The sequence below is a fragment of the Mrakia frigida genome, assembly GCF_051309035.1.
Source record: "Mrakia frigida strain ATCC 22029 unplaced genomic scaffold BDY24scaffold_24, whole genome shotgun sequence".
Taxonomy (NCBI): Eukaryota; Fungi; Basidiomycota; class Tremellomycetes; order Cystofilobasidiales; family Mrakiaceae; genus Mrakia; species Mrakia frigida.
In genome coordinates this window covers 283,906-300,973 of record NW_027481257.1, presented here as the reverse complement: position 1 = coordinate 300,973, position 17,068 = coordinate 283,906, and the positions used below count along the sequence as shown (strand labels likewise).

General features: G+C 54.9%; 11 protein-coding genes across 11 annotated transcripts; 8 read left to right on the top strand and 3 right to left on the bottom strand.

The window, feature by feature from the left end:
- Positions 1–14: 14 nt before the first annotated feature.
- BDY24DRAFT_443018 (homeobox domain-containing protein) lies at positions 15–1,443 on the bottom strand (the record flags this gene model as incomplete). Its single annotated transcript, XM_076644731.1, has 4 exons — positions 1,067–1,443; positions 800–903; positions 454–607; positions 15–366 (listed from the first exon to the last, which is right to left on the bottom strand). The coding sequence occupies exons 1-4, from the start codon at positions 1,243–1,245 to the stop codon at positions 15–17; spliced, it is 789 nt and encodes a 262-aa protein (XP_076494844.1). The 5' UTR covers positions 1,246–1,443.
- A 56-nt stretch (positions 1,444–1,499) lies between these two features.
- BDY24DRAFT_395693 (uncharacterized protein) lies at positions 1,500–2,614 on the top strand. Its single transcript, XM_076641336.1, has 4 exons — positions 1,500–1,930; positions 2,061–2,188; positions 2,302–2,325; positions 2,403–2,614. The coding sequence occupies exons 1-4, from the start codon at positions 1,747–1,749 to the stop codon at positions 2,526–2,528; spliced, it is 462 nt and encodes a 153-aa protein (XP_076494843.1). The 5' UTR covers positions 1,500–1,746; the 3' UTR covers positions 2,529–2,614.
- Positions 2,615–2,889: 275 nt separating this feature from the next.
- Positions 2,890–3,638, bottom strand: BDY24DRAFT_395692 (zinc finger MYND domain-containing protein). Its single transcript, XM_076641335.1, has 3 exons — positions 3,166–3,638; positions 3,059–3,086; positions 2,890–2,962 (listed from the first exon to the last, which is right to left on the bottom strand). The coding sequence occupies exons 1-3, from the start codon at positions 3,253–3,255 to the stop codon at positions 2,901–2,903; spliced, it is 180 nt and encodes a 59-aa protein (XP_076494842.1). The 5' UTR covers positions 3,256–3,638; the 3' UTR covers positions 2,890–2,900.
- BDY24DRAFT_129336 (uncharacterized protein) lies at positions 3,273–4,316 on the bottom strand. Its single transcript, XM_076635989.1, has 3 exons — positions 4,068–4,316; positions 3,916–3,966; positions 3,273–3,840 (listed from the first exon to the last, which is right to left on the bottom strand). The coding sequence occupies exons 1-3, from the start codon at positions 4,233–4,235 to the stop codon at positions 3,568–3,570; spliced, it is 492 nt and encodes a 163-aa protein (XP_076494841.1). The 5' UTR covers positions 4,236–4,316; the 3' UTR covers positions 3,273–3,567.
- A 73-nt stretch (positions 4,317–4,389) lies between these two features.
- On the top strand, positions 4,390–7,158 carry BDY24DRAFT_395685 (uncharacterized protein). Its single transcript, XM_076641334.1, has 9 exons — positions 4,390–5,005; positions 5,089–5,212; positions 5,309–5,387; positions 5,486–5,631; positions 5,715–5,776; positions 5,869–6,041; positions 6,128–6,286; positions 6,398–6,882; positions 6,964–7,158. The coding sequence occupies exons 1-8, from the start codon at positions 4,878–4,880 to the stop codon at positions 6,784–6,786; spliced, it is 1,260 nt and encodes a 419-aa protein (XP_076494840.1). The 5' UTR covers positions 4,390–4,877; the 3' UTR covers positions 6,787–6,882; positions 6,964–7,158.
- Positions 7,159–7,327: 169 nt separating this feature from the next.
- BDY24DRAFT_129090 (Zn(II)2Cys6 transcription factor domain-containing protein) lies at positions 7,328–8,967 on the top strand. Its single transcript, XM_076635986.1, has 7 exons — positions 7,328–7,620; positions 7,782–7,794; positions 7,881–7,897; positions 8,048–8,093; positions 8,193–8,242; positions 8,342–8,797; positions 8,895–8,967. Exons 1-6 carry the CDS (start codon positions 7,471–7,473, stop codon positions 8,651–8,653), a joined length of 588 nt encoding a protein of 195 aa, XP_076494839.1. The 5' UTR covers positions 7,328–7,470; the 3' UTR covers positions 8,654–8,797; positions 8,895–8,967.
- Positions 8,968–9,025: 58 nt separating this feature from the next.
- Positions 9,026–10,034, top strand: BDY24DRAFT_395681 (uncharacterized protein). The gene is made up of 2 exons (XM_076641333.1): positions 9,026–9,631; positions 9,731–10,034. The coding sequence occupies exons 1-2, from the start codon at positions 9,170–9,172 to the stop codon at positions 9,746–9,748; spliced, it is 480 nt and encodes a 159-aa protein (XP_076494838.1). The 5' UTR covers positions 9,026–9,169; the 3' UTR covers positions 9,749–10,034.
- A 499-nt stretch (positions 10,035–10,533) lies between these two features.
- BDY24DRAFT_129209 (transcription factor domain-containing protein) lies at positions 10,534–12,126 on the top strand. Its single transcript, XM_076635988.1, has 4 exons — positions 10,534–10,933; positions 11,040–11,112; positions 11,193–11,614; positions 11,741–12,126. The coding sequence occupies exons 1-4, from the start codon at positions 10,734–10,736 to the stop codon at positions 11,910–11,912; spliced, it is 867 nt and encodes a 288-aa protein (XP_076494837.1). The 5' UTR covers positions 10,534–10,733; the 3' UTR covers positions 11,913–12,126.
- Positions 12,127–12,336: 210 nt separating this feature from the next.
- On the top strand, positions 12,337–13,519 carry BDY24DRAFT_395674 (uncharacterized protein; the record flags this gene model as incomplete). The annotated part of the gene is made up of 2 exons (XM_076641332.1): positions 12,337–12,671; positions 12,759–13,519. The coding sequence occupies 2 exons, from the start codon at positions 12,340–12,342 to the stop codon at positions 13,504–13,506; spliced, it is 1,080 nt and encodes a 359-aa protein (XP_076494836.1). The 3' UTR covers positions 13,507–13,519.
- A 116-nt stretch (positions 13,520–13,635) lies between these two features.
- BDY24DRAFT_395672 (glutathione peroxidase) lies at positions 13,636–15,426 on the top strand. Its single transcript, XM_076641331.1, has 10 exons — positions 13,636–13,657; positions 13,750–13,988; positions 14,072–14,083; positions 14,252–14,355; positions 14,440–14,488; positions 14,603–14,623; positions 14,719–14,741; positions 14,820–14,910; positions 15,058–15,069; positions 15,163–15,426. Exons 2-10 carry the CDS (start codon positions 13,908–13,910, stop codon positions 15,253–15,255), a joined length of 486 nt encoding a protein of 161 aa, XP_076494835.1. The 5' UTR covers positions 13,636–13,657; positions 13,750–13,907; the 3' UTR covers positions 15,256–15,426.
- Positions 15,427–15,532: 106 nt separating this feature from the next.
- BDY24DRAFT_395670 (uncharacterized protein) lies at positions 15,533–17,027 on the top strand. The gene is made up of 2 exons (XM_076641330.1): positions 15,533–16,006; positions 16,144–17,027. Exons 1-2 carry the CDS (start codon positions 15,582–15,584, stop codon positions 16,655–16,657), a joined length of 939 nt encoding a protein of 312 aa, XP_076494834.1. The 5' UTR covers positions 15,533–15,581; the 3' UTR covers positions 16,658–17,027.
- The last annotated feature ends 41 nt before the right edge of the window (positions 17,028–17,068 follow it).

Sequence of the window (17,068 nt, the reverse complement as noted above, 5' to 3'; positions counted from 1 at the left end):
CATGTCCATCAATCCTAAAACCTCTCCCCCCTCATCCTACCAACAATTCTCCGGCTCATCTCGTAGTACTGCAACTGTTGAGCCGTCATCCCTCTCATCCTCTCCCTCTCCTGAGCTTCTTGGAACGCTCTCTGATCCCGCTCCCTCTCCCAATTCAACAAGGCGATCTCCCTCTGCCGCCGTTCCATCTCCCACGCTCGAGCGGGATCTATCGCCCGGACCATCGCACGATGGCGAAGATCCTCCTGGGCTAGCAAGATGTCTCGTGCTTGCTGCTGTTCCAAAGCGAAGCGACGTTGTCGGATGTAACGGACGTAGTTGACTGGATCTCGGTTGTAGGCTCGCCAGATTGATGCTGGAGTTTCGCTGCAGGAAAAGATCATAAAGAGGATCTTATCAGTACGAGGGTAGTACGAGAAACGGGGGAGGAGGGAGAAAGGAGCGACGACGAACCTCAACTGCTCCGACGTGTCGATCAAATCTCCGTCGTCCTCGAACTCTCCTCCCTCGTCATATTTCTTCCGTTCGACTTGGAACCAAGCGTTGACCTGCTTCTTGTCCAAACCGGTCGACTCCATGAGGAGGATAACGTCGTGCGCGTTGGGAACTGAGAGATGAGAGACGAAAACGACGAGATCAGCTTTGAAGAGGCAGCAGCTCGAGCCAAGCATCTTCTTTACTTCCGACACAAACAACAACTTCGGCACGATCGATTGAGAAGAGCGACGCGAAGGGAGAATGGCTCGAGAGTACGAGAGCGAACGAGAGTGCGGGAGGGAGAGGAAGAGAAAAGACGAACGAGGATTGCGATCAAACTCTTCGTTAAGAAGGTCCAGTTGTTCTTGAGTCTTCCTGGTATTGGCTGGCTGACCGGTGAGTGCTCGAAGATATCGAGTGAACCATCTGTTCCCAAAAGGAGGTGAGAACCAAGAGTCAGCGGCGACTTGAGCGGACGGAGAAGACAGCGAGCTCAGGACAAGGCCGTTTCTCGTATCGATAGAAGACAGGGTACGTGAAAATACAAGCTCGAAGGTGGCAAGGAGAACCAAAAAGAAGGTCCACTCACTTTCCTACATCCTGACTGCTCACTGGCTCCCCTACCATCGACATCCTGCAGGCTGCCGCCCGCTGAATGGCGACAGGAGGTCTCGTTGCGCCGTAGCGAAGCTGGTGATCCGCGTAGTAGCTCGAGAGGATCCCTATCTGAACATCAGATAGCCTGCTGATGAAGGGATCGTCGGACATGAGGGGGAGAGTCGATGGGATGGGCGAGAGAGAGGCGAGAGCAAAGGCGAGGTCGAGAGGGCTGAAGGGAGGGTTGATGGGACCGAAGAGACCGACGTTGGGGCTCTTGATGGATGAGAAAGAGTTGCTGATCACGAGGGTAAAGAAAGAAGGACGAGTGGAGATATGGATGTCCGTAAAACTTCGTTGGTGACCGTTGAAGGAAGGAAAGGGAAGGGAAGGTCGAAATCGACGAGCTCACGGCACCTTCCTTCAAACCGCTTCCTTCCCTCCTTCCTTCTCTTATCTCCGTCGACCTCTTCCTTCAGTTCCTACCAGGACTAAGCCTCTGTCGAATAAAACAACTCCATCCTAGCTAGCCAGCTCATCGAGTCTCAGACCGTCCCGCCAGCTCCCCGCCGTCGAACGAGTTCGATCTCTCCCTCCCTCCCTCTCTTCCTTCCTTTCCTCTCCCATCCTCTCGCTTCAAAACGCTTCAAACCTCCCCTTCTCTTCTTTCAAATGCCTCGCCAGATCAGCCTTTCTCGTCGGAACGTTCGTGGTATGGGATCCATGAAGAAGGGCAATCTCGAAGACGGTTGTTTCTGGATCAACGTCAAGAGGGCTTGGTCCGAACAGGTCTTTACTCGAGGGTTCAGGTTCAACGAGTGCTCGACTATCAGGGAGCTGGGAGAGATGGCAGCCGGTGAGTGTCTTTTCTGCGCCTTCGAGACGTTCAGGTGGGTAGAGCCAGGAGGGGAGGGGAGGGGAGGGGAAGGAAAGAGTCGAGCTCACCCTCTTAGATTCCTTCCTTCTTCTTCGCCTCTTGACTGAAGAGGACGGCCTGTTCAGAGAAGAGCACGCGCCCTTGCCCGAAGGATTCACCTACGACGTGGAGTTTTCTCGCGGCAAGTCCATGTTCAGCGAGCAGTACGAGAGCGATCTGGTGAAGGATCATTTCATGGTGAGCTCGACCTTCCTTCCCTCCTCTCCCTCCCCTCAGCTTTTTGGCCCTACAGCAGCCTACAGCTCGTTCGCTGACCTCGTTTTCGTCTTGGCACCTTATCTGCTTCTTAGGGAGCTGAAACGATTCACGTAAAAGTCAGCAAACATCGCCTGGTCGCGTCCTTTCTCTCTTTCTCTCCCTCTGACCTCTCTCTGGTCGTTCGTTCGCACAGGTCTTTGACGAGGACGGAGACCGAGTAATGTGCATCGACGATACCTTGCAGGACGAGACTGGGAGATGGAGACGGATGCAGATCTGGGTTCCTCACACGCCGGAGAGCAGTCGGGTGAGGAGGTGAGCGAGGCAGGAGTCAAGAGTCGAGAGGAGGATCTACCTAGATTAGGTTGATTACGGAGCTTGATAAATAGACTTATCGCTCTCAGACTCACTCGCTGACGCTGAGCTCTGAGAGGAAATTCTGGTGCTGAGACGACGGACGACGCGTTGAGTTCTTCTCGAGCTGAGCCGAGCTCTGCCAGGACGAGATGGCTCCTTCGGGAGCTTCAGAGACAGTGAAAAGCCGAACCGGTTTACAGATCCTTTCGAAGAGCGAGGAAAAAGCGTAAAACTCATCTGACGACTCGCTCGCCTCGTCTCGACGCGTCTCCAAACCGAAACCTAATCTCCTCTCCTCTTCTCCCCCGCCCGAACGAGCTCGACTTCCTGCCCTTCACTCCCACAAGGCAACCATGCAGAGTGGTTTGTGTCGTTTCCAATCGGCTCGTTGGTGTTCTGTGCGAGAAAGCGAACAAGTAAAGAGGACGGGCCGAAAGACGCGTCAGGCAGGTTTTCCCGTCGGTGATCACGGAAAGAGAGACGTAGACGGACCTCGAGAGCAGTATCTTATGGTCTTACACTGAAATGAGAAGGTAAAACCGAGAAGAGGTCAGAAGAGAAAAGGAGAAAGGCGAGAAAAGCTCGAAAATTGAACTCACTCCTCCGCACGCGTACATCTCCTCTCCCACCTTGAGCTTCGCACAGTCCCTCCCATCCTTCTCCGTCCCAGAACAGCTCGACCAAGGCATGAAATCCGTCTTGTAATCGACGTACGCTAGTCCGGTAGCGAGGGCTCCAGTGAGAAAGCTGAGGGTCGCCGTCGCTTCCTTCCAGTCCTGGAACTTGGAGCTAGCCTTCTTGATCTTGAGACTTTTGAGGATTTTGAACGAGTCCAGGTAAGATTTGAGTATCTCGAGGTGCGAAGGAAGCCAAGGATAGGGAGGACGAGGTGGCTGGTCGGCGTAGAGGTTGTAAAGATGACCTCGACAGGCGTTGGCTAGGACCCCCCAGTGGAAGGCTCTTCGATCCCACTAACGGATAACAAAGTGGGTGAGAAGGAGTTAGACCAAGAAGAGATTATCTAAAAGGCAGGAGAGCTCGAGACGAACCTCCCTGAAAGATTTTGGAGAGGGGGTTGCGTCGGCGAGGGATTTGAAGAGGTGAGCGAGAAGGGCGTGCCTATCCTTGTGAGTTCTCATGAAGGAGGCTAGGATGGGGTTCCGGATTCCGATGAAGTGAAGTAGAGCGAACCAAGGGCTGTACATGAGGGAGACGGGCGGGAGGAGGAGGATCGTTTCCACGAGTCGAGGGAGGTAGCGAACGACGAAGTGGGTCTTTGGAGAGGGAGAGGTGATCAGCTCGGTCTTCGCGCATCATGAAGCTGCAAGGATGCGCATATCAGCACTCACGAGTACCAAGGGCCTGTATTCGATGTCTACGTCTTCTTCGAAGTTATCAGTCTGGACGAAGCGAGGTTGGAAGAGAGGGAGGGAAGTAAGTTCACTGCGAACGGAGGACTAGGAGCTGGGTCGAGGAAGGAGAGGAGCCTTGATCGACGTACCAGATCATTGAAGTGTGCTCTTCGATACTCAATATCCGAGAGGTGGTCAGGGAGAGCGTGTTCGAGAGGGATGGAATGATGCTCGACCCAGAGAGGAACGAGCGAGAGGAAGAGGTCGTCCTTCAAGCCGAGGACTTGAGCGAGATCTTCGCTAAGTTGAAAAGCCATAGCCAGAGGGGGACGATAGGAAGATGGACGAAGCTCGAAGAAGCGAAGGAAGGTCCAAGTATCGGTGCTGACGGTTGGGAGGGAAACGAAGGAAGGGCCAGCTCGAAAGGAAGGTGACGTTTCGACGAGCTCGTGTGCTGCTCCTTCCCCTCCAACTACGACAGCTTCAAGCAAACCTTCCTCTCTTCCTTTCTCCCCTTGTTCTATGAGTCGACCTCGACCTCCTCCCGTCTCCATCCGACGAGCATCCTCCCGAGCAACACCAGGAGAGCACCCTCCGGGATTCCGTCGACCTTCCCTTCGTCCCCCCCTTCCAGCACCGTCAACGCCAGGAGGAGGAACCTCCGACGAGTTCGAGGACTGGGAATCTGAAGAGGACGGGAGTACAGATCATACTGAAGGGCCGATAGTGAACATGGCGGGAGTAGGAGCTCATGGGAGGGGGATCGACTTGCCACCGCCGAGGGAGAAGAAGGAGATTGAGGTGGAGGACGTCGAGGAGAAGGTGAGCTTCCTTTCGTTTGTTTCTTCGGTCTGAACCGAGGTTTTCACTGGCCGTAGAGCTCTTGTAGATGCACTTGGACGTCTGAACTTTTCGGAGGAGGTGGAGCAACCTATGAGGCAGCAGCTCGAAAGAGGAGGATGAGCTCGAAGCTGACCTCCCTCCTCCTTCCTCTCTCCCCTCTCTCTCCCTCGAACCAGAGCTGCTGGGTCTGCCTGGAGGATGAAGCCGACGTCGATTCCGTCGGAAAGGCATGGGCTCATCCTTGGTGAGTCGTCTCTACCCCTTCTCAGAAATTTGCGACCAGAGACTCGAGCTCACCACTCCTCTCCTCCTCTCCTCCCTCCTCAGCCACTGCTCACTCGTCGCTCACGAGAAATGCCTTCTCGTCTGGATCGCTTCCCAAGAGCAAGCTCAGCTCAAACCTGGACCTATCTCGTGCCCTCAGTGCAAAGAACCCTATACCATCTACGAGGTTTGTCGGCCTCTCTTCCTTTCGTCCTCGGCCCTCTCGAGCTCGACGTCGAGCTGACCAGCCTGTCCGTCCTTCCTGTCTCTCTCGCTCTCGCAGGAATCGAGCCTGCCTCTAGAGATCTTCAATATGGGTGACGAGATCATAGGGAGAGGGTGTGCAGCTCTGATCCTCACTGGTTCGTCCGTTTGTTCTCAAGCTCATTTCGACTCCTCTGGAAATCGAACGAAGACGCGACTGATGAAACGTCCTCTCGTCTCGTCCATCTCGACCCAGGAATCGCCTCTTCCTTCATCTTCACCTCTGGAGTCCTCGGATACAGCTCTCTGCGATGCTACCTCGGCAAGCGAGCTACCACTCTCGTCCTCGGAAACAGCGTGCGTTCGTGGCCGATTTGGGCTCTGGTTGCCGTTCCTCTTCTTGTTAGTGCAGCTTCCTAACTTTTCTCAGCTATATCCGACTCCAAATCTCAACATCTGACCACGCTGCTTCTTTCTTCTAACAGCCCTACGCTCAAATCACCTCAGCCTTCTCCTCCGACATCCTTTCCGTCGAGCGATTCACTTTGTTCGTCCTTTCCTCCTCTGCTCTCGTCTCCTTCCCTTTCTTCTCCCAACCTCACTAACCCGCTTCTTCTCCTCTCCTCGTATTCATCACAGCCTCGAATCAGGTCTCATCCTCCTCCCCATCTTCTTCCTCCCCCGAGCGCCAGCCAACCCTCTCGTCCCAGCTTGGTCGCTCAGCAACCCTCGCCTCTTCTCCCTCGCCTGGACCTTCCCTCCCGGTCCTGGACTCACTCTCGCTCTCCTGCCTGCGTTGAACGTCGTTTACCGTGAGTCTCGTTTCACTCCCTTCTCGACAGAGCTCGAATCTGACGCGTCTCTCTTCACTTTCGTCGAACGAACGCACACCTCTCAGTCAACCTCAAACGACGCGTCCAACGCTCCGTCCTCCTCGGAACGGGTCTCTTTGCTCCCTGGTCCAACTCCTCCTCCTCAGACGGAGGACGAAGAGGCGGACAGTTCAACCTCGGAGGAGACGATCAGATCTTTGGAGTCAGACTCAACATCGAGATCGGTTCGTCTCTCTTTCCTTCCCTTTCTCTCCTTCGAAAGTTTCTTCTCACCCCCACCCCTCTCTCTCTCACTTCCCCTTTCCCTCTCCCAAAAACAACAACAACAACAATAGAAGACGCCCACCCCAACAACCCTCCTCCCGCCGTCGAACTCGCACCCCCTCCAGCCCCCCCAGCTCTCGCGGACGAAGCGCTCTACCTGACCCGACACTCCCTCACCCGTCTCGCCTGCGGAGCACTCCTCTCTCCTGCTCTTTCAGCTCTAGCCGGGTGGGGGTTGGAGAAGGCAGCGAGGAAGTGGAGTCCTGGGTTGGGGAGGTTCTTGGGGTTGAAGGGGTTGCCGCCGGTTTATGGGAAGCAAGGAGGAGGAGGGTGGTGGATGGGGACGGCGGGAGCGGGAGGGTGGGGAGGGGGAGCCAGGGGCAGGGAGGAGGGCGAGTTGGATCCGGTTTGGTGGAGGAACGCGGTGGGAGGGTGTGCGTTGGTGCTGGTCAAGGAGTGAGTTGATTTGTGCTTCGGAGAGAGGGGTTGGAGGAGATGGGGAGCTGACTCGTTCTTCGTTCGTTCGGTTCGGTGTCGCCAGCTCACTCGGTTTACTGTTCGTCCTTTCTTGCTTTCCTTTCCTTTCTCACCTTGCGCTGCTGACCTCTGTGCCTTTCGTGGTCTTGGCTTCTCGCAGATACAAGTATCTTCGTCTGCAGCAGAGACGGTCGAGACGCGTCAAGAATCGGAACTTTCACGGGTTGGACGTCAAGTCCCACTGAACGTCATCTCTCTCCTCTTCCTTGCTTTGCTTAAACGTACCTACCTCACACCTCTCAACGTTTCTTTCGATTCGATTTAATACTTGCATGACCCGGAGAGCAAGCGGGGCGAGGAGTCGAGTCGAGTCGAGTCGAGTCCTTCCCCTGCGTCGTTCGTCTCTTTCGTTTTCTTCCCCAGGCAAAATTAAACCAGGAACCTAAACCCTTCCTCCCTCACGCATCTCAAAAAAGCCTCGCAAGACAAAAGAAGAAAATATATATTCCTTGCAGTGATTCTGATTCCGCCTAGCGCTTTCGGCCATCTCCTTCTCCTCCTCAACCTCCTTCCTTCCTCCAACGTCCAACGTCCAACCACCCCTCTCCTCCCCTCCTTTTCTCTTCCCTTCCCTCTCCTCGTCCTTCTATTCTCCAGCTTCGTATCTATGGCCAAGGATACTTCCAAACCGCCCACCAAGGGAGCAGCAGCAGCAGCAGGAAAGAAGGAAGCGGGTTCGAGCTCGACCTCGAGCTCGATCAAGAAACCCAAGCTCGTCACCTTCAGCGGATGTATTCTCTGTAGGGCTAGGAGGAAGGTGAGTCGAACGAGCTTGGGCTTGGAGGGATGGGGATGGGGATGGGGAACAACGGGGAGGAGGAGGAGAGCAGAGAGAGGGAGAGGGAGGGGAGGGAAGGGAAGGAGATAGAGAGCTCGAAGCTGACTCGTTTGGTTTTGGGGTCGTTGGTTTGTTGCTAGAAATGCGATGAACGTGAGTTCTCCTCTTCTATATCTCAGAGGGGAAGGGAAGAGCGGAAGGCTAATATACGTTACCAACGTTTGGCGTTTTTCAAACAGGCAAACCAGGCTGCTCTGTACGTCCTCGTCTCCTCGTCTCGTTTTGAGCTCGCCAAAGGAACGGACGGACGGAGGGGAGAGGGTCGCCGTTCTCTCGTCGCCCCGAAGATAGATCTTGACTGACCTTTTCCTTATCTCTCGGTTTGTTAATGGGTGGATAAAAACAGACCTGCGAAAGACTCAACATCGAGTGCTTAGGGTATTCCAGCAAACGTGAGTCTCACCCGAACAAACGAGAGTTGAAGGGAGAGGGAGGGAGGTGAAAGAGTACTCAAGCTGATCACTTCAATCGTTCGTGTCGGTTCGAGCCAGGCCCACTCTACCTCCAAAACAAAACCAACCTAGAATCCGTTCGAGCTGAGGTACGTTTCTCCCGTCAACGTCTCGTATGCACCTCTTTCAAGCTCATTAAAGAGAAGGAAACCCGATCTCGTTTTCGTTTTCGTTTCTGGTTCGAGCAGATAACGGCCTTCCTCCAACGCTCCGGACGAGTTCGACGACATGGGAAGGGCGAAGCTGGGGGGACGCTTGCGTCGAGGAGATCTAGGGTTAAGGGGAAGGAGGAGGACGAGCTGGAAGAGGAGGAGACGGACGTGAAACCTGAGGTTTTGAGGTTCACGTTCAGTTTGGAGACGAAGGAGGATCTGGGGGCTGCTGGTGGGTCGTCTGGGTCGAGGGAGAGGGAGAGGAAGGTTGCGACTGGGGTGAAGAAGGAGAAGGGGAAGGGGAAGGGGAAGAAGGTTGTGAAAGGTGAGTTTGGGTCGGATCGTTGAGGAGATCGAACGCGAAGGAACTGACGGTTCGTGGTGGTTTGGTTGCAGCTCCTGCTGTTCCTAAACCGAAACTGGTGGTTGTTTCGGAGAGCTCGTCGTCGGAGGAGGAGGAGGAGATGGAGGAAGAGCCCGAGCACGAGATTCGTGAGTTTTTCACGTCCTTTCTCTCCTCGTGTTCGACCTTTTCATTTGACGCGTCTCTTTCCTCCCTCCTTCCTTCTCTCTCTCTCACACTCTCAAGCTGGATTCCCCTCCCCACCCTCTCCTTTCCTACGCTCTCTCCCCGAACAACAACAGCCCTCTCCGAACCCTCACCCTCTCCTCCATCAACCTCCTCATCAACCCTCCTCCTCCCCTCCTCCCTCCTCCTCCTCGACAGCTTTCAGCCCACCACCACCCTTCTCCATCAACCTTCAATCCTACTACCACCACCACCCACCTCCAACCAACATCACCGTCGCAAACAACCTCGAAGCGTACTTCCCTCCGCCGGAACCGATCGATTTCCCGCTCGCCATGTCGCAGCTTTCATCATCGAGGAAACTTCCCTTTCAGCATCAACACGAACTCTATAACCAGACTCAAAATCAGAGCAGCTTCTCTCACTCCTACGACTACGACTACGAACAAACCCAAGCGTTCTTCCCTCCACTGGCAGCAGCTTCCGCGGAACCATCGTCGTCTTCGTCCTCGTCCTCTTCCTCCTCGTACCACCACCACCACCACCATCAACCCTATCACCCCCACCACCAGCGGCAGCACCATCAACCCCAACCCTGGGGAGCAGGAGCAGGAAGCATCTCCCCTGCTTTCCTCCAACTCGACAGCTCCCCTGATCGGCGCGTCTCGAGGCTCGACGACGAGGACGAGGAAGGCATGCTGAGAAGACCGTCCATCGCGAGGACGGGGTTCGAGTCCGTTCCGATCGGACTGGATAGTCCGTTGGAGAGGTTGGGGTTGGGCGTGAGGGAGTTTACGGTGAGTGGGAAAAGCGAGAGGAGAGAGAGAGAGAGAGACGCGTCGAGAGAGAGAGAGAGAAGAAAGAAGGCTGATTCGTTTTCGTTTCGTTTTGGGCAGTATATTCAATACTGGTGAGTTTATTTTTATTTTTGAGGAGGTGTAAAGTAAGTGAGAGACTTGGAGGCTTGGGAAGGGAAGGGAGGGAAGGGAGAAACGCTGACGGGACGAGACGTTTGTTTTGTTTTGTTTTTGGGTGGTTTTGGGAATCGAAACAGCGTTGGTCTGATGGATTCTTTGAAACCTCTCGCTGGACGAGTACGTCCCTCTCTCCCTCTCTTTCTTCTCCCTCTCGAACGCCAAAACCTAACCTCTCCTCCCGTCCCCGCTCCCTATCTCTTAATGTAGCCCGGTTCCATCACCCAACAAACCCACTACAAAGCCTCTGGCGTTCACCAACTCCTCATCGAAGACCCCACCGCCGTTCAAGATCGACTCGTCGAGGTTAAAACCGCTCAGGCTATCATCTACGTGGCGATGCGGATGCCCTCCTGGAGGGACGTGATGTGTTGTTTCGCGTCGAGGCATCAGGGGTTGAGGAGTGCTGCGGCGGGTCCGGGAGGAGGGGAGAGAGCGAGGGAGTGGACGCCGCCGGTGACGGAGGGGGAGAGTCAGGGGTATAGGTGAGTTTGGGTTTGGGAGAGGGTTTTCGGGCGGTGAGGGGAGTGGGAGGGGGGACGATGCTGACTCTTGTTTTGTTTCTTTCCTCTTGGGTTTGATGTTTGAAGAGTGCGAGCTTGTGAGTTTTTTTTTTCGGAAGAGGGGTTGGGACGCGTCGAGACGCGTCGAGTCGAATCGAAATCGAGATCGACGCAAAACTGACGTTTCGTTTCTTTCTTCCTTCCTTCCTTCTACTCCTCCTCCTCGACCTCTTTCCTTTCATACCTCTCCCTCACCTCCCTCACCTACCCACGTCCTCGCTCCCTCCCTCCCTCCCTCCCTCCCTCCCTCCCACTCTCTCAACCTCCAACCCCCTCCCCCCTTCCGCTCAGTCGAATCCCTCCTGCAATCCCTCGCCGACAACACCATCGACGTCGTTTCCGCTCTCTTCACCGCCCAACGCATGATCTGGAGCGAAGTCATCAAAGGAGGCATCTCAGCGTGGTACCAACCGCTGTTGATCGCTCGGAGATGCGTCGAGAGGATCGTAGGGGAACGAGCGATGAGAGGTCAGATGGAGCAGGGGAGGTTGGGAGAGGTGTTGATGTATCTGTTGAAGTTTACGCTTTGGGTGGATGTGTTGGGGTGTATTACGCTTTCGGAGTGAGTTTTGGAGGAGAAGAGGGGAAGAGAGAGGGAGGAGGGAGGGAGAGCTGATTTCGAGTTCGACGCGTCTTCGTTTTCGGTTTCGTTTCCGCTTTTTCGCCAGGGAAACTCCTCTTTACGATCTCTACACCGCCGTGCTTTCGAACCCAGATAGCGGAATCGACATGAACCACGCTGTTCGTCCCCTCTCTTTCCTTCCTCTCCCTCTTCCCCCATCGCTGACTATCCCCTCTCTCCCCTCCCTTCCCCTCCTCAGGTCGGTTTCTCCAACCTCGGCACCCTCCTCCTCCTCCAAATCTCCTCCCTAGCATCCTACAAACGTTCCTCCCTCCGAACCAACACCCTCGACCCCGTCCTCCTCGCCGCTCGAGGTCGAGAAATCCAAACCAACCTCAACACCCAATGGCTCCCCTCTCGCCATCCTTCCCACGAACCCTTCTCCACCAAACTCCTCCTCTTCCAGATCTACCTCCATGGAGCGCAGCTTTACTTGTCGAGCGTGGTGGAGAAGAGTCCCGATCCGTACTCGCCGGTGATCTCGTTGACGGTGGATCTGCTGGTACAGTGTACGAGGTTGCTGCCGGATCCTCAGTTGAGGAGGAGCGCGACGTTCCCGTTGGTGATGGCCGGGTGGTTGTGCAAAGGGGAGCAGAGGGGGATTTTTAGGGATTGGTTCGAGTGAGTTCTTTCCGTTTCGTTTCGTTTTTCGCTTTTCCCCTTTCTTGATGTCGTTCGACGCGTCTCTCTCTCTCTCTCTCTTCGCTGACTCTCCTCCGGACGCTTTGATTCTTCCGTGTTGAAAAGGGGTCTGGGGAACGAAGCGATCTGGGTGGGGAACAGTCGACCTTCGCTTTGGTTGTTGGAGAACGTTTGGGCGAGGAGGGACGCTTTGGAGGCGATGGATCCCGGGAGCGGGAAGGACGTGGATCTGTTTGAGGTGATGAGGGAGTTGGGGTGGGAGTTGTTGTTGGCTTAGAGGGAGAGGGTTTGGATACGATTTCGTTAATGACTTTTGCGTGCTTTTTTGGGTTTGCTCGGAGGGAGGTTGCTGGGGAAAGAGGAGGACGAGGAAGGACGAGAAAGCGAAAGAGGGCGGGAAGAGACGCGTCCGACGCTCTCTCTTCTCCTACTTCAAGCTTCACCGAACTCACTCTTCGCTGAACTCGTCCACTCTCTTTAATATAGCAGATCTTGTGTCGAACCGTCGAGCTCACCGTATCGTTCTCGCTCTTCTCCCAGTGAAATTGAGAGCGAGACTCAGGAGTCGAAACTCGTTCGACTGACGAGGTCTGTTTCCTCACGACCCCCACTCTGCTTTTTCTCTCTTTTCTGGTTTTTTGACAGACCACCAACCTTCAACTCTCACTCTGTACTCTACGAAATCTATCCTCGAACACCTCACCATGGCCAGAACGAACCTTCGTCGCCGTCCCCTCTCCCTCCTCCTCCTCCCTCCCCTCTGCTCGGGCAGCCTCACGATTCCCTCAGCGCTCCTCTGCTACGACCGGAGTCTCGAGCAAGAGTTGCTGGAAGGTGTGGACTTCCCTGATGTGGTCGCCAGTATCGCCAGTCAACTGGCAGAGGCGAGGAAGAGCGTGTGCGGTTGGAGTGTTGTCGCGACGTCAACACGGCGAGCGGAGGAGACAGGAGAGGGAGGAAGAGGAACGTCTGCTGGAGCTTCAACGACGGCTGGAGGGGAAGATATGGGCAGATCAAGTACTAGACTTCTCGTTTCGTGAGTGCTCAGATTTTTCGAGTCTCGGAGAAGAGATGAGAACGAGACGCTCATTTTTCAGACGCGTTTTCTTCTTCCTCGTTTCAGAACTACCTCCGCCTCCCCTCTCCAAACCTCGTTCCCTCCCTCGACCTCATCACCTCCATCTTCCTCCCTTTCGACCTCAAAATCCTCTTCGACGTCGACCGCAAGCCCTCCCATCGTTTCGGCGATTCCCTCTCTCACAACAACAACTCTCACTCCAACCTCTTCCCCCCATCACCTCCTACCAATCCTCCTCGGAGTCCTCCTCCCACTTCTTCTTCTCGCTCTCGTAGCAGTCTTCCTCTTCTTTCGTCGTCGTCGTCATCACCAAAGAACAGAAGACTCCTCCTACCCCTACCTCGCCGACACTCCCTCCCACTCCGACGCGCCTTCCTCACAACAACCGTTCTGGAGCGCTCTCCGTCGCCCAAAGTTCGTTCAAATGACAAGTTCGTTCACCACAGCAACAGTCCCGTGGGATCCTCTCCCACCTCGACCAGGAGGAAGTCAATCGACGCTTCCTTTCCTCGCAGGAGATCCAGACTCGGCGGAGCGACGCGCCTTGTACCTTGTTGGAACGAACGTCGGCTCGCCTCTTCCAACATCCGCCGATCGTCCTCATGAGGAAGGAGAGTGGCCTTGGGAGATGGGAGTCAATCATGGAGCTGGGGATAGTGAGGTTGAGCTGGGAGGAGGGAGGCCGACGATGAAGGCGGTGGAGATCCCTCAGGCCGACTCGAGGGCGGAGTCGCGAACGACGAGAGGATCGTTTGAGTCTGGTGGGACGCTTGGAAATGCTACAGGGATATGAGGAAAGGAAGGGGCTATTTCGAGGCTGGGAACGGAAGGAAGGTTTTCCATAGTTGCTCTAGTCTAGATCCCTCGCCTTTTTCGTTGAACGAGCACACGTCGCTCTTTTCTTCTTTTCGCGCAAGACACACGACGCTCCTCGATTTTTATCTGTCCTTCCTCCTCCACTTCAGACTCGTGTCCGCTCAGATCGGGTAGAAAAAGATCTTACTGATACTAGAAATATGTCCGCTTATTCCAACAGCCCGAAGCCGACCAAAGGAACCAAACGCCGTCGTCGAGACCTGACGATCCCTTCTTCCTTCCGATTCCCCTTGCTCGTTCGTTTTCCCTCCTAACCATCACACCACTTCTTGACCCACCCCACCCCACCCATTCTTCAACCCCATCACACTCAACACCATGTCTGTCGCTAAAACCTTCTACGAACTCTCTGCTCCTTTCAAGGGAAAGGTCGTCAACTTCTCTGAGTTCAAAGGAAAGGTGAGCTTCGATGTTTCCTCCCTCCCCCCCCCTCTCTTCCTTCCTCCTCACTCAAGCTGACATCTTCGCTCAACTCTTCCCAGGTCGTCCTCATCGTGAGGCCCTCCCTTTCTCTCGCTTCGATGCTAATCCTCGCTCAGGCGACTTGAAGTTCTCGTTCAAGCTGACAAACTTCCTTCTCCTCCTCCCTCCCTCCCCTCCCCCTCTTCCATCGCTCCCTCCTCGTCCCACCTTTTCTCTCTCGCCCCGATCTCCATTCGCAGGTCAACGTCGCCAGTAAATGTGGATTCACCCCCCAGTACACCGGTCTTGAGGCTCTGCACGAGAAATATGCGTCGAAGGGCCTCGTCGTGCTCGGATTCCCTTGGTTCGTCTCCTCTCCTCTCCTCTCTCCGACTCAGCCCCTGAAGGCTCTGCTGATCTCCCTCCACCCACCTCTTCTCTGCTACAGCAACCAGTTCGGAGGACAGGAGCCCGGAACGGACGATGAAATCGTCGAGGTTCGTTCCTGTTTCATGAAGCTTCAACTCCGCCCTTCGTCCAACTTCGATGCGGCCCCCTTCTTCTCTTGCTGACCTCAAATCGATGTCGACCCTTGTTCTGCGAAATCACAGTCTTGTCAGCTCAACCACGGAGTTCGTTGACATTCATCTCCTTCTTCTCGAGAGATTCCAACAGGTTTGCTGACCTTCTGCTCTCTCGCTTCGGATTGACCGTCTCGTTCCTTTAGGTCACCTTCCCTCTCGCTAAGAAGTACGTCCTCTCCTCAACTTGATCTCGTCTCGAAAGCTGAACTCGTTGAGCTGATATGTCTCCTTTCCATCTCTGCAGGAGCGACGTCAACGGGCCCGAGGAAAACGAAGTCTACCACTTCCTCAAGAACGAGAAGGCTGGAATCCTCGGATTGACTCGGATCAAATGGGTGAGCAAACCTTCCACAGTGGATTAGAGCTATCCGGAAGGACTGGAGAAGGGTCTGCTGTCGAAGAATTGCGAGGGACTGAACGAGAGAGCTGACTTTCTCATCATTCCGACGCGTCACGTCGCTCTTTTGATCTCTTCCTGACAGAACTTCGAGAAGGTGGGCTTCTTTTTCATTCTCAGTTTAACCTTTCTACTTCGGACTCTCCCAAAGCTGATCCTCCGCTGTCCACGCTTCCTCTTCATCCTCCAGTTCCTCGTTGACAAGGAGGGTAAGGTCGTCGACCGGTTCGCGTCCACCACTACGCCTGAGAAGATCGATTCCGCTATCGCCAAGCTTCTTTAGACTGCTTGAGAGTAGAGTGTCAACCAGAATTAACGTATCTAATGCCTTCGATCTGCCGATGATGGGGAGAGGGAGAAGGAGAGGAAGAAGGTCGAAAGGAGCGCCGACGCGCTTTTCTCCCCAGAAGCTGCTCTCGAAATTAGTGAAAAATGACAGAAATCATAGTTGAGTATGCTGCTTACGAAAATTTTCGATTCAGAGCGAACGGTACACACGACTATAGATAGCACGGTCTGTTCATCTACCTCTCCGTGCCAAACAGGTCAAACGTCTCCTTCCGCTCTCTCTCTCCTCCCAACATCCATCACCCCCTCTTCCAGCAAACCATGGCCTCCTTCCCTCTCTTGTTCTCCAAGGAGAACGCCGCCCACGAAACCATCGCCCTCTCCAACGCTGCTCCCTCTGAGACGCCTGACTCTCTCGAGAACGGTGAAGCACCAGAGATCTCGCCATCGACGTCAACCTCGTCTCCTTCCTCCTCCTCCTCCTCCACGGCTCAAGAAGGAACCCAGAAGGCCGTCCTCGCTCTTCAAGCTCCTCCTCACCCTACCTCGGAAGACGCAGGAAAGGTCCCTCAGGTGGAGATTGAAAAGGCTGAGGCAGGAGTGGCAGGAGGAGTGTTCAAGTTCGACGCTTTGGGTCCGATGGTGGTGAACAGCAACGGGACCCTGTCGAGGATCACGAACTGGGAGCAGCTCAGCGAAGGAGAGAGGGAGAGGACGGTTAGACTGCTGGTCAAGAAGAGAAACCTGTACGTACTGTTTTTGAGCTTGGATGTGAGGTGGAGGGCGTCTCAAGAGGAGGAAGGGAGGAGCTGACAGAGGCCCGGTTAACTGACCTTGGTTTCTTCCTTCCCTCCCTTCTTTGTTTCGTTCCTTGACCTTTCAGCGTTCGAATGGCAGCTCAATCCGACTCTCCATCTCCACCTTCGACTCCTCCTCTTCCCTCTCCTTCGCTCTCTCAAGATCCATCCGTCGCTCCCTCCAACCTCCCTCCTCCCACGGCTCCTCCTTCCCATCTCCCTCTAAGGTCTCCAGCCTCCTCAACCTCCAACTCCTCTCAACCTCCCTACCCCTTCCAGTCCCCCGAAATCGAAGCTCGTCCTCACTCTGAACTGCCAACCTCCTCGTCATCCGGTTCGAAGAGCTCGCATCACAACGAGAAGGAGGGTGTTCAAGGAGCGACCGGCACCATGGTTGACCCTCACGGATCGGGCCAGATGGGGAGTCGAGGGATTGAGGAGAAGATCGTTGATCTGATGAGGGAGGTTGAGCAGGACGCGAAGGGTGAGGCGGGATCGGGAGCTGGAGAGGGAGAGGTGAAGGCTGAAGAAGGGAGCGGCGAAGGGAGGAGCGTGAAGGTCGTCTCGCTTGGAGAGACGGACATAGAGAAGCTGCGTTGAGTGTTTGGAGTAATCCTTCTGGGACATGAGGAGGTCGAGGGGGGGTTGGACTGGGAGTTCGCGGTCGAGCTAGCTGGGAGGAGAGCAGTGGGTTCGCCTTTCGCGACGCGGTCCTTCGTCCTTCGTCCCTCGTCCCTCCTTTCCTTTTTGACTTTTTACCTTTTCAAGCCACTTCTCCTTTTCTCTCTTCTCCGTCACATCTACCTATCATACTTTCTTTTGATTCCCGCTTGAAGGATCGGCTCTTGAGCTCTTCTTTCTCGCGTCGCTTCTCGGTCTCTCTCTCTCTCTCGCTCAACCTCGTTCCCCCTACTTTCGTTCTTCGCTTAATATCTTGTAGGTATCGACACATGCTCAGTTACTCTTTTGACACGTAGACATTCGAGAAAATCAAGCAAAAGACCGAGTAGA

What these genes read in the sequence shown, in the direction of transcription:
- BDY24DRAFT_395693 (XM_076641336.1), top strand. Translation starts at nt 1,747, where the DNA reads ATGCCTCGCCAGATCAGCCTTTCTCGTCGGAACGTTCGTGGTATGGGA. An exon ending in GCTGGGAGAGATGGCAGCCG is followed by an intron (nt 1,931 to 2,060) that starts GTGAGTGTCTTT and finishes TCTTGACTGAAG; the next exon opens with AGGACGGCCTGTTCAGAGAA. An exon ending in TGGTGAAGGATCATTTCATG is followed by an intron (nt 2,189 to 2,301) that starts GTGAGCTCGACC and finishes TCTGCTTCTTAG; the next exon opens with GGAGCTGAAACGATTCACGT.
- BDY24DRAFT_395692 (XM_076641335.1), bottom strand. Translation starts at nt 3,255, where the DNA reads ATGCCTTGGTCGAGCTGTTCTGGGACGGAGAAGGATGGGAGGGACTGT. An exon ending in AGATGTACGCGTGCGGAGGA is followed by an intron (nt 3,087 to 3,165) that starts GTGAGTTCAATT and finishes TTCTCATTTCAG; the next exon opens with TGTAAGACCATAAGATACTG. An exon ending in CATAAGATACTGCTCTCGAG is followed by an intron (nt 2,963 to 3,058) that starts GTCCGTCTACGT and finishes TTTCTCGCACAG; the next exon opens with AACACCAACGAGCCGATTGG.
- BDY24DRAFT_129336 (XM_076635989.1), bottom strand. Translation starts at nt 4,235, where the DNA reads ATGGCTTTTCAACTTAGCGAAGATCTCGCTCAAGTCCTCGGCTTGAAG. An exon ending in GAGCACACTTCAATGATCTG is followed by an intron (nt 3,967 to 4,067) that starts GTACGTCGATCA and finishes CGCTTCGTCCAG; the next exon opens with ACTGATAACTTCGAAGAAGA. An exon ending in AATACAGGCCCTTGGTACTC is followed by an intron (nt 3,841 to 3,915) that starts GTGAGTGCTGAT and finishes CCCTCTCCAAAG; the next exon opens with ACCCACTTCGTCGTTCGCTA.
- BDY24DRAFT_395685 (XM_076641334.1), top strand. Translation starts at nt 4,878, where the DNA reads ATGAGCTCGAAGCTGACCTCCCTCCTCCTTCCTCTCTCCCCTCTCTCT. An exon ending in AACCCTATACCATCTACGAG is followed by an intron (nt 5,213 to 5,308) that starts GTTTGTCGGCCT and finishes TCGCTCTCGCAG; the next exon opens with GAATCGAGCCTGCCTCTAGA. An exon ending in CAGACTCAACATCGAGATCG is followed by an intron (nt 6,287 to 6,397) that starts GTTCGTCTCTCT and finishes CAACAACAATAG; the next exon opens with AAGACGCCCACCCCAACAAC.
- BDY24DRAFT_129090 (XM_076635986.1), top strand. Translation starts at nt 7,471, where the DNA reads ATGGCCAAGGATACTTCCAAACCGCCCACCAAGGGAGCAGCAGCAGCA. An exon ending in CTTAGGGTATTCCAGCAAAC is followed by an intron (nt 8,094 to 8,192) that starts GTGAGTCTCACC and finishes GGTTCGAGCCAG; the next exon opens with GCCCACTCTACCTCCAAAAC. An exon ending in TAGAATCCGTTCGAGCTGAG is followed by an intron (nt 8,243 to 8,341) that starts GTACGTTTCTCC and finishes TGGTTCGAGCAG; the next exon opens with ATAACGGCCTTCCTCCAACG.
- BDY24DRAFT_395681 (XM_076641333.1), top strand. Translation starts at nt 9,170, where the DNA reads ATGTCGCAGCTTTCATCATCGAGGAAACTTCCCTTTCAGCATCAACAC.
- BDY24DRAFT_129209 (XM_076635988.1), top strand. Translation starts at nt 10,734, where the DNA reads ATGATCTGGAGCGAAGTCATCAAAGGAGGCATCTCAGCGTGGTACCAA. An exon ending in GGGTGTATTACGCTTTCGGA is followed by an intron (nt 10,934 to 11,039) that starts GTGAGTTTTGGA and finishes CTTTTTCGCCAG; the next exon opens with GGAAACTCCTCTTTACGATC. An exon ending in GAATCGACATGAACCACGCT is followed by an intron (nt 11,113 to 11,192) that starts GTTCGTCCCCTC and finishes TCCCCTCCTCAG; the next exon opens with GTCGGTTTCTCCAACCTCGG.
- BDY24DRAFT_395672 (XM_076641331.1), top strand. Translation starts at nt 13,908, where the DNA reads ATGTCTGTCGCTAAAACCTTCTACGAACTCTCTGCTCCTTTCAAGGGA. An exon ending in GTCGTGCTCGGATTCCCTTG is followed by an intron (nt 14,356 to 14,439) that starts GTTCGTCTCCTC and finishes TCTCTGCTACAG; the next exon opens with CAACCAGTTCGGAGGACAGG. An exon ending in CGGACGATGAAATCGTCGAG is followed by an intron (nt 14,489 to 14,602) that starts GTTCGTTCCTGT and finishes GCGAAATCACAG; the next exon opens with TCTTGTCAGCTCAACCACGG.
- BDY24DRAFT_395670 (XM_076641330.1), top strand. Translation starts at nt 15,582, where the DNA reads ATGGCCTCCTTCCCTCTCTTGTTCTCCAAGGAGAACGCCGCCCACGAA. An exon ending in CTGGTCAAGAAGAGAAACCT is followed by an intron (nt 16,007 to 16,143) that starts GTACGTACTGTT and finishes TTGACCTTTCAG; the next exon opens with CGTTCGAATGGCAGCTCAAT.